The 13791-nt window shown below is 40.0% G+C and overlaps 1 protein-coding gene across 2 annotated transcripts in view; it reads right to left on the bottom strand.

Moving 5' to 3' along the window:
- Positions 1-13791, bottom strand: part of TIAM1 (T-cell lymphoma invasion and metastasis 1) — a 364694-nt gene that overhangs the window by 85892 nt on the left and 265011 nt on the right. For both annotated transcript variants that reach the window (XM_011989052.1, XM_011989053.1), the window contains exons 10-12: positions 12853-12927; positions 9765-9935; positions 2634-2738 (exon numbers count right to left, since the gene is read on the bottom strand). In XM_011989052.1, the coding sequence (XP_011844442.1) occupies positions 2634-2738; positions 9765-9935; positions 12853-12927 (351 nt within the window). The remainder of the gene's footprint in view (positions 1-2633; positions 2739-9764; positions 9936-12852; positions 12928-13791) is intronic.

Here is a 13791-nt window from a genome sequence, read left to right as displayed (position 1 = left end):
ACAGAGCAAAACTTGGTCACAAAAAAAAAAAAAAAAAAAAAGTGGTATCTTTGTATTTACAAACCTTAAACTGAAAATCAGCATTTCCTTTTATCCTAAATGAACGTAGGCAACAAACATAGTAAAATAGTACCAGTGCCTGTGACTCTGTCACGAACAGAAATCACAGTTATTTTCATATCATGTTTTAGCTGCTGCTAATGTCTCAAAATATTACTTATTCTCATCATTCCTCAGAACAGTGGTAGCTATTAAGATTTACTGCTAGGTCTTGTAATTTAATGGTCTAGCTATTAGGTTTATGTCTACCTATTAAGTCTTATAATTTAATGAGCTAATAAATAAGAACATATATTACCTATAATTCAAAAAATATTTTTGAGAACTATTTCGATATATTTAGGGCACAGGTAAGCCTATGTATTGTATTTCATGCGACTGAAAATATCATTCTGAGAAGGGGTCTAGAGGCTCCACCAGGCTACCAAAAATATCCAAAGGACAAAATAGTTAAGAACCTTGGTCAAAACAGAGGTTTTGCAAGACTGTGGCATTTGCATCCTTAGAGATCTACGGGCTGGAGACGTTCTGCAACAGGCCAAGAAATAATACCATGGTCTCCCTGTACTTTAGATTCTTTTAAAATACATATATAGCTATCTGCATACAAAAATTGTAGATCCAAACAGACTAAGCTTGGCACACCTTAGTCTCCTATGTTGGAGGAGACCACACAATGGGCAAGGCTTAAAAATAATAAATGAGTCCATATAATTTCAAAAACTATGTCTGAAGTACCTATACCTCTTATGTGTAAACTATGAGGAACATGGAACCTGGTTAGGTAAGATCCCTACAATTCAGGATGAGAAATATTCATTAACCCCAAGATGCAAAATACGTAATCTAGTAACTCTTCCAGTGTTAGTAGGAAAGCACTTCCCTTTTTTAAGTAAGAAAAAAGGGTTTTCCTTCCTCTACTCATACAGCAGCACCAAGATCTGGCCTTTTCCCTAGGCCAGAAAAATACATCAGCTCTCTCTGTTAAATGTACTGAACACAGAACAGTTACCGATTTAAGTGATAGTTTAAAAAGGGCTCATTATTTTGATCATCCTCTATTGCATAACACGCTAAAAGTGTTACAAAAGCACACCCTCTCTTATATTTCCTTAAAAGCCCTTAAAGGGGCACGAGGTAACTTTCTAGGTAGCAGAAATGTTCCAAAGCATGATCGCAGTAGTGGAAACAAGATTGTATACGTTTGTCCAAACTCATTGGATTGTGTCCTTAAAAGTTGGCGAGGGTTTTCTTAAATGTAAAATATACCTCAATAAAGTTGACTAAAAACACAATTTCCTACTCATTTTTAAATCATGCTTCCCTTTTCCAAAAAGAGAATACTACTTGGGTTTAAACGTTTAGTTCCGCTTTCTCTAGTGAAACCCTGTCTGAAGTCACTGTTATTCACACATCCATGGCAAGCAGTCAGAGCCCCCAGAGGAATGACTAAGTACAGAGAGAGCACAGGAACTCCAAAATAGAGGCGCCTTGCTCCCAAAATGTTTCTTTCCTGGAACTGACGAACGCAACACTTTGCTAACAAGCAAAGAGCTTGTCACTGGCTTACTGCAAATAACAACCATTGTAATTTACCAAGTAAGCGTATTATCTCTAATCTGTGTAAAATCCTAGAAATTAAGTATTAGCATTTCATTTTTTTTTCTTGGCCAGTTCCATATGATTAGTAAGCAGGTCTGATTCACAACCCCAGTCCCATAAGTATGTTCAAACTCAAATATATGTAAATGTCCTCGAGAAGCTATATAAATACAGTTCCAAAAGACTGGACATAGATGGCAGCTTTTTTCACCCAACAAGATTTGACCCAGCAGTTTCAACATGCCTACGGATGTCACACAAAATTAGAATTAGCACTGTTTTCTGTAACGACAAGCAGCTGATCTTTAAGTCACCAATTTAAAATAAAAGACTGGCCGTGCGCAGTGGCTCAAACCTGTAATTCCAGCACTTTGGAAGACTGAGGTGGGAGGATCACTTGAGCCCAGGAGTTTAAGACCAGCCTGGGCAACAAAGCAGGATCCTGTCTCTAAAAAAAATAAAAATAAAAATAAATAAAAGTTTGTCGGCCATGGTGCTATGTGCCTGTGGTTCCAGTTACTTAGGAAGCTGGCACAGAAGGATCACTTAAGCCCAGTAGCTCAACGTTGCAGTGAGCTATGACCACACCACTGTACTCCATCCAGCCTCGGTGACAGAGTGAGATCCTGTCTCTAAACAACAAAATAAAAACACTAAAATACAATAAAATAAAAGACTGCCAATGCAAGGCAAGCTAGTATTACAATAATGACTACAGTTCAATGTAAGAGAAAGCTCTAGATTTTGCTTTTCATGATAGCACTGCACTGCTTCTTGTGTAAACGAAGGTCGTCATGCCACTCTAGAAATACTGAGCTAAGTAAGGCCATCTCCAGCAACTTAAGGGCTCTGCATGAAGCTCATTTATTTCTGAACTCGTTCCACTCCACCAACTACAATTAACACAAGAACACTCATAATTTGAAAATAATCTCCCATAAAATGTGCCTGGACAACAGTCATAACATTACCAGCTCATAGATGTCTTCCTCGGGCTGTGGAACATAGTGCTGCATTTGGTTTTCTATTAGAAATTTCAGGCGCAGGTAATGAGCAGAATGATCCAGTTGATGTGTCTGGGACAAAAGAAAGAAAGAAAGAAAGAAAGAAAACGCCTGTTCAATAGTAAATAAGCACAATTAGTTCTCCACCAACATATTACGTATTCCCACGACCAAGAGAGGTTTTGTGTGTGTGTGTGTTTTTTTTGTTTTTTGTTTTTTTTTTGAGACGGAGTTTCACTCGTCGCCCAGCCTGGAGTGCAATGGCGCAATCTCGGCTCACTGCAACCTTCGCCTCCTGGGTTCAAGCCATTCTCCTGCCTCAGTCTCCTGAGTAGCTGGGATTACAGGCACCCACCACCACACCCAGTTAATTTTTGTATTTTTAGTGGAGATGGGGTTTCACTATGTTGGCCAGGCTGGTCTCGAACTCCTGACCTCAGGTGATTCACTCACCTCGGCCTCCCCAAGTGCTGGTGTGAGTCACTGTGCCCGGCTCAATAGAGATTTGATACTAAATGGGGGTACAAGGTTTCTACACGTCTTAAAAAGTCTGCATCGTAAATACAAACTTCTAAAATAACTTTCATTGGACACATCGGTAACATTCCAAAGGTATCTCAGGATTTAGTGGCAACAACTGACTCACATCTCCACTTCTTATTTGATTCATTGTGCTAACACTGGTGAAATTTTCAACAAAACACAGCAGATCAAAAAGGTTCTTAAATATAACTTCATAGACAGGTGATCAAAGAACAGGGTAACAAGAAAGGCAAGAAAATACTGTATTTACAATGAAAGATGAAGGCTGTGCCCGGACAAAGTTGTTTTTTTAACCACATGGGGACAGTGGGACAGTTATTAACAGTTCATTTGCAAGCGAGTCAGTGTGAAGACTTACTCGAACTGAAGTGTTGGACTTCAGTCTTATTTATATACTCCCCAAGTGAGACTCTCTCCGGGGGCAGTGCTAATAGGCATGTGTCCAACTACGGAAACACACTGAATGACTTGCTTAAAGAAAACAATTCTAAAATTGAAATTTTCAAGGCTTCTCCTTCGGTCTAGGATGGGACAATAGATTTTTTTTTTTTTTTTCCGTCTAAAAAGTAATCCTTGAATTAATTTTGAGGAATAAGTAATAACAGCAACATGGTTTTATAGTAGACAGTCAAGAGGATACAGGGAAAAAAGAAAAAGCTCTCCGAAAGTTACACAGCAACATGAAAATATATTGCTAGAGATAAAATGTTTAAACCAATTAATTTTTTAAAGCATCCTTATCTTTTAGAGATATATCCTAAAGTGCTAATAGATAGAAATGATATAATATCTGGAATTTGATTCCAAAATAAATAAGAGCTGGGGGTGGGAGTGAGTAAATAGACAAACCTTAACTTGATCATTACAGATTCTAGGTGATAGATACATGAGAATTTATTACATTATTCCCTACTTCTATGCAAATTGGAAATTTTTCACAAAATAAATATAAAACCTCTTCACATTCAAAGCTCTACAGGTAAGAATTATTTCAAAATAAACAAAATTAATTGTTAACTGGTTCAGTACTCTTTCTACTTAACCCACCCTCAAAATAATACTTTTAAAGTCAAACTAACAGCCTTCCAATAACTATTCCAGTAATATATATATATAGCGAACTCTTAGATACGCCAGACACCTTGTGCAGTAGTGAGAATACAGGAACTAACAAAACATAATTGCTGTCTTCAGGACGGTCCGCAGCTGCAAGTACAAGCCATGTAGATGTGGGAGGTGAGGCAACAGTGGTTTCGCATTTTAAATAAATACGTACATGCAGGACAGGCAACCTGCATTCCTGCAAAAGCACATTTCCAGAAAGTGGAAATGAGTTCACTCTGAACACACAGCAGAAGGATAAAGTTTTCTATCAGTGATTCTTGGGAACCCCACCCTTTCTCCTCTCCTGAGTAATATGATAGTTTGCAGCCTGCTGTGCCGGACACAGATGCCATTCACCGAACACGTCCCAGTGCACCTGGCTTTTGTCCTTTCACTGTCTGTATTTGAGACCGGATGCTCAATGTCCAACAGATCCATGATTGGTGATGTCAAAGATAATAAGGGTGGAGGTGAAAGCCCGGGGAAACATAAAACAGGGGCTTTTTAAGTGTGCTACCTACTGCTGGAGAATCAAGATAAATAAACAACAACAAAATACTAATATTTAGGGTGATGTGTTGAGCAAGAAAAGTTTTCCTAAGAGAGATCGAAGCTGCAAATGCTTCCCACCTACCTGGGTCCTCACTGAAATCTTTAATTAGAAGCAAAAATTTTGGTTCACCATCTGTTTCCGACTGAGGCGGAAGGGAAAGAAATGAAATTTCATGGGTTCTTAGTAACAGGAACAAATCCACTTGGAAACCTTATCATCATCATTAATAAACACTTTGTGGGCACTCCTTAATGAGACTGCCACGGAAACAGACTGTCTTCCAGAAATCAGGCCAAAACAGCAACCTCACCTAAGAAGATTCTGGCTTCTGAAACTTCAGTGTGAGAGACAGCCCACTGTCAGGCACAGACAGCCTAAGGTAGTCCTGGTGTGGACTATGGAGAACTCCATCATCCCCTAAATGCTACAGTGCTGAAAACATTTCTACATATATGCAGAGAACGTGAAGGCACCTCACTTAAATTGTGTAAAGCATTGCGGAGAACTAAAGAATGATAACTATAGCAATGGTAATAAGAATGATTCTTGGCTGGGTGTGGTGGCTCATGCCTGTAATCCCATCACTTTGGGAGGCCAAGGTGGGCGAGTTGCTTGAGCCCAGGAGTTTGAGACCAGCCTGGGTAACACGGTGAAACCCTGTCTGTATCAAAAATACAAAACTTAGCCAGGCATGGTGGGGGTGAGCCTGCAGTCCCAGCTATTCGGCAAGTTGAGGTGGGAGGATTGCTTGAGCCTGGGAGGTGAAGGCTATAGTGAGCTATGACTGCACCACTGTACTTCAGCTGGGGGACAGAGTGAGACCCTGTCTCAAAAAAATAAATAAATAAGTAAAAGGAAAAAAAGATTCTTGCCACCAACCATCATATTTTTCAAACTTGTTTAAGTTACAATAATATCTTGATAACTTGAAAAAAAATCAGCACAAGCAGCAAACATAAAAATTATAATGGTCTTACTTGTAACTTAAGAGCCCTAATTTTGGTCAGTAAATAGTTACTCTCAAAACAGGACAGTGGATCAAAATATATACCAGTGTGTCTTATTATTTTGGTAAAAGCTTCCGAGTTATAAGCCCTTGTTAATCACGGCTGGTTTAACATAAAAAGAAAATCTTAATGAATTAATTAAATCAGATCATCAGAACTATCAAGAACAATTTTATGCTCCTCAGATACCTGTTAGTCAATATCAAAGCAAGTCAAACAACTAACCATGTTCAGAATATATCTTTGTGCAAAAGAATTTCAAATGTTAATGGATATTTAAACATAGTAATTCTAAACGTGTGGCCTTGCTTTAGACATAAAACATTCAAGTGAAAATTCAAAAGAAAATTCAGACTTGTAAAGCAGTCAAGGAAAATTCACTTAGGAAAAAATTTAAATGGTATAAATTTGTTTTCCAATGTACATGTACTTAAGTTACTAGCATTTGATTCATTTTGAGGCAATGCAGCCACAAATTATACCATAAGTATTATGGTACAACAATTTTTAGTTTAGTTGGCGTAGTTTTTAAAATTCGCATCTTACTATGACTATTTCAAAGGATGAAACAGCAAAACACAATGTAGATATTTTCAGTAAATAGTTTGCACCAATTAAAATAGATAACATGTCTCAGAGTTTACTGCCTTAGCTCTCCTAATCCATTATGTTTTGCTCTTCTATTTCTCTTCATATTCTTCCATTTCAGTCAAACTTCTAGAAGACATATAAACATGCAATTACTGCATACAGAAATACAAACATGTAGTCACTGCATACAGAAATATGTATCCACATACACACACACAAAGTGCTATCGTAGAATTTCTAGAGATATTTTCCCTCCCCTTCAAAGTAACTTTTTCTTTCTTTAAACGCCAATGGTTATAGCTATCCAAAGCCATAACTGACGTAGTAAAAGCATGAAATAAAACTGACACATGGTCATATGTGAATAACATCAGTAGGTATAAATGAATGAAAATATGTTGCAATTATTTTTGTACTTGTAACGATCAGAATATATCCAAAACCTACAGGCCAACATGGTTACCTGCTATACTTAGCAACAATCATTCCAGTAACAGCTCTGACATGAATTGTATATGAAATGAAGATCTTGAAACTTTTACTATACCAGAACTTGACTGGTGCTCAGATGGCAGATGGCAAACTGATGTGAAATGATGTGGATCAAATAGAATAGGAAAGAGAATGAGCTGAATGCAAGAGACAGAAGAAACAGATTGATTATTAAATATTAGAGAAAGCATCTATCACCAGACATTGAGAATAACAATAATGAAACAAAAGACAGGCATTTTTACAATCATCTTTGTTTTCAATGGGGGGGGGGGGAATATTCACCATGATACTAGATTGTTAATAACATGGGGCACTGTTTTCCCCATTATCTCCTTCCCTCTTAAGAATAAAATCAGATCCATTAATTACAATAAGGTGTTTTCCAAGGAAGAAGTAAGCTTTAGAAGGCACCTTGTCCTGAGCATACTATATCACTTTCCCTACAGCGGTGTTTTCCCAAAGACCATCAAATTCTGAAATGCACACACAAGTCTTCCATTTTTAAACTCAGGAGATGTTTTCTGTGTGTATATTTCTAGTACAGATGGGGTTTTGCCATGTTGGCCAGGCTGCTTTCGAACTCCTGGACTCAAGAGATCTTCCCTCCTTAACCTCCCAAAGTGCTGAGATTACAGGCGTGAGCCACCGTGCCCGGCATAAACTCATGAGATATAAAGCTTGTTCCACACCACGTTGTCTTTGTTTTTATTTCTGTGTCTTGGGAAAAAGAACTGGGCCCAGGGAAAAGTGGGCAGGACTTTTACTGTCGGAGAAAGGGATTTTGTACCTCAATGATGCCATCAGAAACCCTTCAAGTGACAGAAATAAACACTTTAAAGGGGATCAGTCCACTACATTACCTAGATATGGTCTCTAACTGGCAATGACAATATTATTCTTCATTCCCCTAGTTTCTTCCAAAGCAAAAGCTTGAAATATACGTAAATTGGGCCAATCATTCATTGCTTCACTCATGGATCAATCTTCCACCAACCAATGGTAATTGGAAAACTTTGGCTTAACCTTCGATTCCCGATTGAGTTGAAAGCCAGTGTGCGCAGGATGCTCCAAAGCCATATTATTCCTCTGGAAACACCTGCCAGAGTTGGGCTTATACAAAAAGGCCAGAAAGTCCTACTTTTAACACCTTCATCTGCGGATCTGACAATAACTCTTCAGCTCTGCAGAATGTTAATGGGTCTCTGAAGAATTGTGCTAATCTATAAATAAAGGAATGCAGAAATCCTCTACAGACCAATTTTGTTAAGTAATTAACATGAAAAAAATGGTGAACAGAGATACCATTATCTCCAAAAGCTAGAACCCTCGTACATGAAGGATTCAAAGCACACAGAGAGGTGCTATCATTTATTTTTAACATCCATGTCAGGGCTGACTTTGGTTATGGCCCAAAACAAGTGATTCTTCTGTTTATCCTCCACGTCCATAAGACATTTTAAGAGGCTAGTTTGAGCTGGACTGTTTCATTTCCCTGATTCATATGAAGAGCCATGTTTCTTCTTTAAAAAGCCGCCTGTGATTTGCTTTTTTTAAAATACAAAAATTGCTGATTGTAGAACTACAAAACTGAGGTACTTGTGGAGATAGTGAAAGTCATTCAGTATTCACAAACACTGTGTTGAATGATGAGATCTTTAAAACGTCATTTTATCCATCCAACTCTTCTAGGATAAAATTGTGATAGAAAAGCTTTTCATTTGTTTTTCTTTTAGCAGCCCCAAAGAAGATCAATTCACTCCCCCCTAAGAATATATTCTAGATTCTTCTGAGCCTTACTGATTGTTCTTCCTGAAGACTAAACCCAGGTTCTGAGAGTTCTTGTGGACTGCAGGATGCACCCAGCTGTAGAGAAGCCAGATGTGGGTTCAGTCTCTCCTTTGCAACTGACTGTGACGTGAGCTCAGGCAAGCAGCTAAGGCCCTCTGAGCTTCACTTCCTCCATGGGTACAATGGCAAAGTCTCAGCTCTTTCTCAGGCTCAGACCTGATATGACTACTACATAGAACTAGTAATGCTATTCGTTACGTAAAAATAAAAACAAGCATGCAAGTAAAGTTCTTCTTTCTTCTCTCTCCCCTAACTTAAGGCCATTCACCTGGCTGCCCGTCAGGGGGAAAAAATGAAACCAGGTTCACTTTGAAAAAGATCAAGGCATTTCTTCCATGGTTTAAGGCGAAAGTAGAGAAAAAGAGCTCAATCATTTGTCCTGTTTCTAAAAAGGCTAATTCTGTGTTCACAAAAGAGGAATTTCCCACCAATGGAGGTCAAACTTATATTTCCTTCCATTTTCCCAAATCCTCAAGATGCCCACAGTGTATCGGTTACTGATTAAAGAGCAGGTGACAAAACGGTACCCACAATATGATGCCACTGAACACATGTACATGTATGTGTGTGGGAAAAAGAATGAATGGTCAAACGTCTAAACGTTTACAATGGTTATTTTTGGATTTTGTGCATAAGAGTGGCCTTAATTTTCTGTTGTGTTCTTCACCTAGATTTTCTAAAAGGTTTGCAATGAGCATGTGATACGTGCATTAGAAATCTATCAAACACACATGTTGAAAGATGCCACTTAGAAGAGTTCCTCTCCTTCCAAAGGTGAAGCATTCACTAATATAATTATGAATATTATCACAAAGGAATGCAATGCTGCTCGAAATGAAAGAGAGGTGTGTTTTAAGCACCTTTCTCTCCCACATGACTCTAGGTTTCCATGTGTGCCTTAGAAGATTCCTACACCCCATTCTGTTCTTGGAGAAACAACCCAAAGCAGCTCCATACCTTGCAAATCAGCTCCAGGGTATCCCGTGCAGTGTCCCCCGGCCGGACGACCGTCAGGGCAGGCTGATTATTGGGCAGACAGAACCAGGATGGAGTGAAATACTCGTGGACCCAAATGTCGCAGTCAGGGTTGTGCTGGTGAACGTTAGGTAAGACCACTTCTTTCTCCCTCTATAACAAGAAATAAAGTTAGCAGGGCACCAGCAGTGGAGCTCTGACAACCCTAGATCCCCATACTGCACACAGGAATCACCGATTCCTATGAAAATGGCCCAGGGCAGAAGCAGAGGCAGTGGTGGGAGGCAGGGGAACCCTCGGAGAGAGAGAAACTACTGAGAAAGCAGATTTATGGTGCAATGGGGAGATTTCAAACTTCAGCTGTGAGGCAGGCTTCACACCTGGCCCACAGCATCCAGAGGTGATCACGGCATGAATGAGCGGGCATCAAACTTTGGAAGAAAGAAAGAAAGGGGTCACCCATTCAGCTTAGCTTCATGGTTCTTATTTCTTCCACAAACTCATTTCAAGTTTCAAGCAGGGAATTCCCACAGCAAGCATATCTGCCATGTGAACTTCACAGTTCAAAGCAATGATGATGCCCCAATAATTTTTTTCAAAAAGATAATGTTTTAGCACTACATATTTATATTTATAGAGAGCATCATTTTTGTGCTCTCCGTGGACCTTCAGCACGACCCCGGGGACAGAGACAGCTCCATTTTCCAGATGGAGGTCAAAGAACTTGATGGACAACCTCATGGCACAATGTAGCAAAAACAAGCCTCCTTTGCTGCCATCACTGTATCCCCCCATCACTGTGCCTGAGGACCAGGGAGTGGAAGGAAATTTGTGAATGTGGGAGAAGGGTCGGAAGTCCTCCTTCAGCAGCTGGGTTAAACCTAAGCAAGCTAAGCAGATGAAGCAGAGGATGTTGCTTAGATTGACACAATGTTATGTTGCTTAAATTGATACAATGTTAGGAGCCCATCCCCCACCCCCTACAACAAGTAAGCAAGGAAAGAATGATGTTAGATTTCAGCAATGTAAACATAATATTGATGTTCAATATATGCTAAGTAATAGGCCCTCATTATTGATTTATAAGCAGGCCACTAGTTGGTAAATATGTACCTACTGATCAGTAAGAACAAGGCTGGTATCAGCAAATTACAAGAAGAAACAAATTTCCCAATGAAAGTTGAGAGATGGCAATACAACCTCCCTTCATAAGAAGAATGGGATCCAAGAATGGGGAAAATGTTTTAATAAAAGCCACTAAACTAAACCCAACTGCGGAAGGTAATTTCAGCCTTGACTTTGAACAGAGTTGCTTTAGCAGATGAGCTGGACTCCAGGGAAGGAACTGTCAAAAAGCAATCAACATACCTAAATTCCATTAACTATAATTGGAATCTTCTGACTCTGTTCCAGCGTGCCACATTAAATAAATGCCCCTTAGCACTGAAACAACCCAAGTTTTGCATCTAAACACTCTGAGAACAAGGCATTCTAGCCAGGATGTGGGAGAAAGAGGTATCTTGGAAAAATGGAACACCCAAAATGCTACATAGAAATCCAATGGACAAACTTTTGCAGTTTCCAAGTTCTGCGGTCCAGAGAAGATATCTCAGTATTAAATGTGGACTAATAATGGTATGCAAGATGAACTGGCCAACCTCAGAAATGACCAAGTTAACATCAAAAACTATGCTTGCATTGCACATAGGCCCAAAAACTGAGTGTCTTCAAATTTTGTCAGAGACAGATGCTCAGACAGTGGCCATGGATGAGTATTTCCAAAGACAGTGGCCTTTATATCCAGGATAGCATCATTCATTAGCAGTTTGGGTATGAAGGAAAGAAAAGGCCTTCCCACGACCACTCTTCTCTCTTCCCCCTCCAATAGCGGAACTCCTCATAGCACTCTGGATTCTGAAACTCAAGTTCCATCTACAACATGAGGCTGAGCCACTGATGACTGACGCTACTTGGTTACATGGCAACTGAGGGCTGAGTTCTGTCATATTGATTCTGAGCCTGAGAACCAGAGGATCACACCAAGGTCACATTATCAACATCAGACCACCTCCCATCCCCCACACAAACAGGCTCCCAGTATCACTACTAGGGTCTTGAAAACGAGAGACATCTATTTATTTAGAGGCTGAAAAAAGTGCCCAATAAAAAAAGAAAATCAGTATTTTTATGGGCTTTCAATCAGAGCGGTTTGAAAGCCCCTGTTAAATCCAAGCACAAGGCTGAACCAAGTCTGTGAATCTTTTTCTCTTTTCTTTTCTTTTCTTTTTTTTTTGAGACGGAGTCTCGCTCTGTCACCCAGGCTGGAGTGCAGTGGCTCCATCTCCACTCACTGCAAGCTCCGCCTCCCGGGTTCACGCCATTCTGCTGCCTCAGCCTCCCGGGTAGCTGGGACTACAGGCACCCGCCACCACGCCCGGCTAATTTTTTTCTGTATTTTTAGTAGAGACGGGGTTTCACCATGTTAGCCAGGATGGTCTTGAGCTCCTGACCTCGTGATCCGCCCACCTCGGCCTCCCAAAGTGCTGGGATTACAGGCATGAGCCACCGCGCCCGGCCAAATATTTAATTGAATACTTGACTTGGGAGGCAAATGCGTTTTTGTTGTTTTTCTTTTTTAAAAGAACACGCTATCGGAACAGTTCTTTGAAACTAATGGGAGCAAAACAGCATGTGTGGGCAGAGAGGGAGGGCAGTAAGAACACACCTGTTCAGAAGAGAAGTTGTACACAGAAAGAAATTGGCAATGGCATAAAATATTCAGCTATTCAGAACCCAAATTTCCTCTTACATTCTAGTGAGAAAGTCACACATCAAATGGTAAGTATGGGAAATGTGATGTCAGCAGGAGAATGTTCTCACTACCACTCCGTTTTAAATATAAAATGATTTTCCATCTCTTGTTGACTTATTACATAACTTTTAAAAACAGATCATTTCAGTTTTTAATATTGAGTTTACTTAATTTTAATAGCTCAAGACAACACGGCACCATGTATATGTTGATGCACTTGCGGTACTTTTAGAAAAGAAAACACATGTTTATTTTTACCTTGCCATCTGGAACAATGTCATCAAATATTCCCTCTAAAGACTTCTTTACAGCTTCGGTTCCCTCTCCAAACACCTGCGTATACAAAAGTACCATCTTAAAAAGGAATCTGGGCAACAGGGCATACGAAACCTAGGAAGGGGGAAGGAAATGGGCATGGCTATGACAAAACCTTTCACACGTGTTCGGATACTCCTACATCAAATCCCAAAGCAGGTACAATAATTTATGGGAGCAGACCTGGAAAAACACATCCCTCTATCTAGATCACTTCCCTATGTCTTTGACAGTTGGGGGGAAAAAAAAAGTTTGCTCTCAAATCTGGATAATTCATCTCTACTTAAAGAAAATAGGCTGGGCATGGTGGCTCATGCCCATAATCCCTAGCACTTTGGGAAGCTGAGGCAGGAGGACTGCTTGAGCCTAGGAGTTTGAGACCAGCCTGGGCAATATAGTGAGACTGCATCTCTACAAAAAAAAAGAATTACATTAAATTAGCCAGGCACAGTGGTGTGCACCTGTAGTCCCAGCTACTCCAGAGGCTAAGGCGAGAGGATCACAAGATAACATCACTGCACTACAATCTGGGCAACGGAGGGAGACCTTATCTCAAAAAAAGTAAAGAAAGACAGACAATAGGCTAGGCATGGTGGCTCATATCTGTAATCCTGGTACTTTGGGAGGCTGAGGCAGCAGGATGGCTTGAGCCCAGGAGTTCTAGACCAGTTTGCTCAACAGAGTGAGACCCTGTCTCTACAAAAAACTTGAAAATTAGCCATGTATACTGGCATGTTCCTGGAGTCCCAGCTACTTGGGAAGCTGAAGTGGGAGGATCACTTGAGCCCTGGAGGTCAAGGTTGCAGCGAGCTGAGACCACACACCACTGTACTCCAGCCTGGGCAACAGACTGAGACCTTGTCTCAAAAAAAAAAAAAAAAA

The sequence above is a fragment of the Mandrillus leucophaeus genome, unplaced genomic scaffold, assembly GCF_000951045.1.
Source record: "Mandrillus leucophaeus isolate KB7577 unplaced genomic scaffold, Mleu.le_1.0 Scaffold345, whole genome shotgun sequence".
Classification (NCBI taxonomy): Eukaryota; Metazoa; Chordata; class Mammalia; order Primates; family Cercopithecidae; genus Mandrillus; species Mandrillus leucophaeus.
This window is presented reverse-complemented; position numbering and strand designations above follow the sequence as displayed.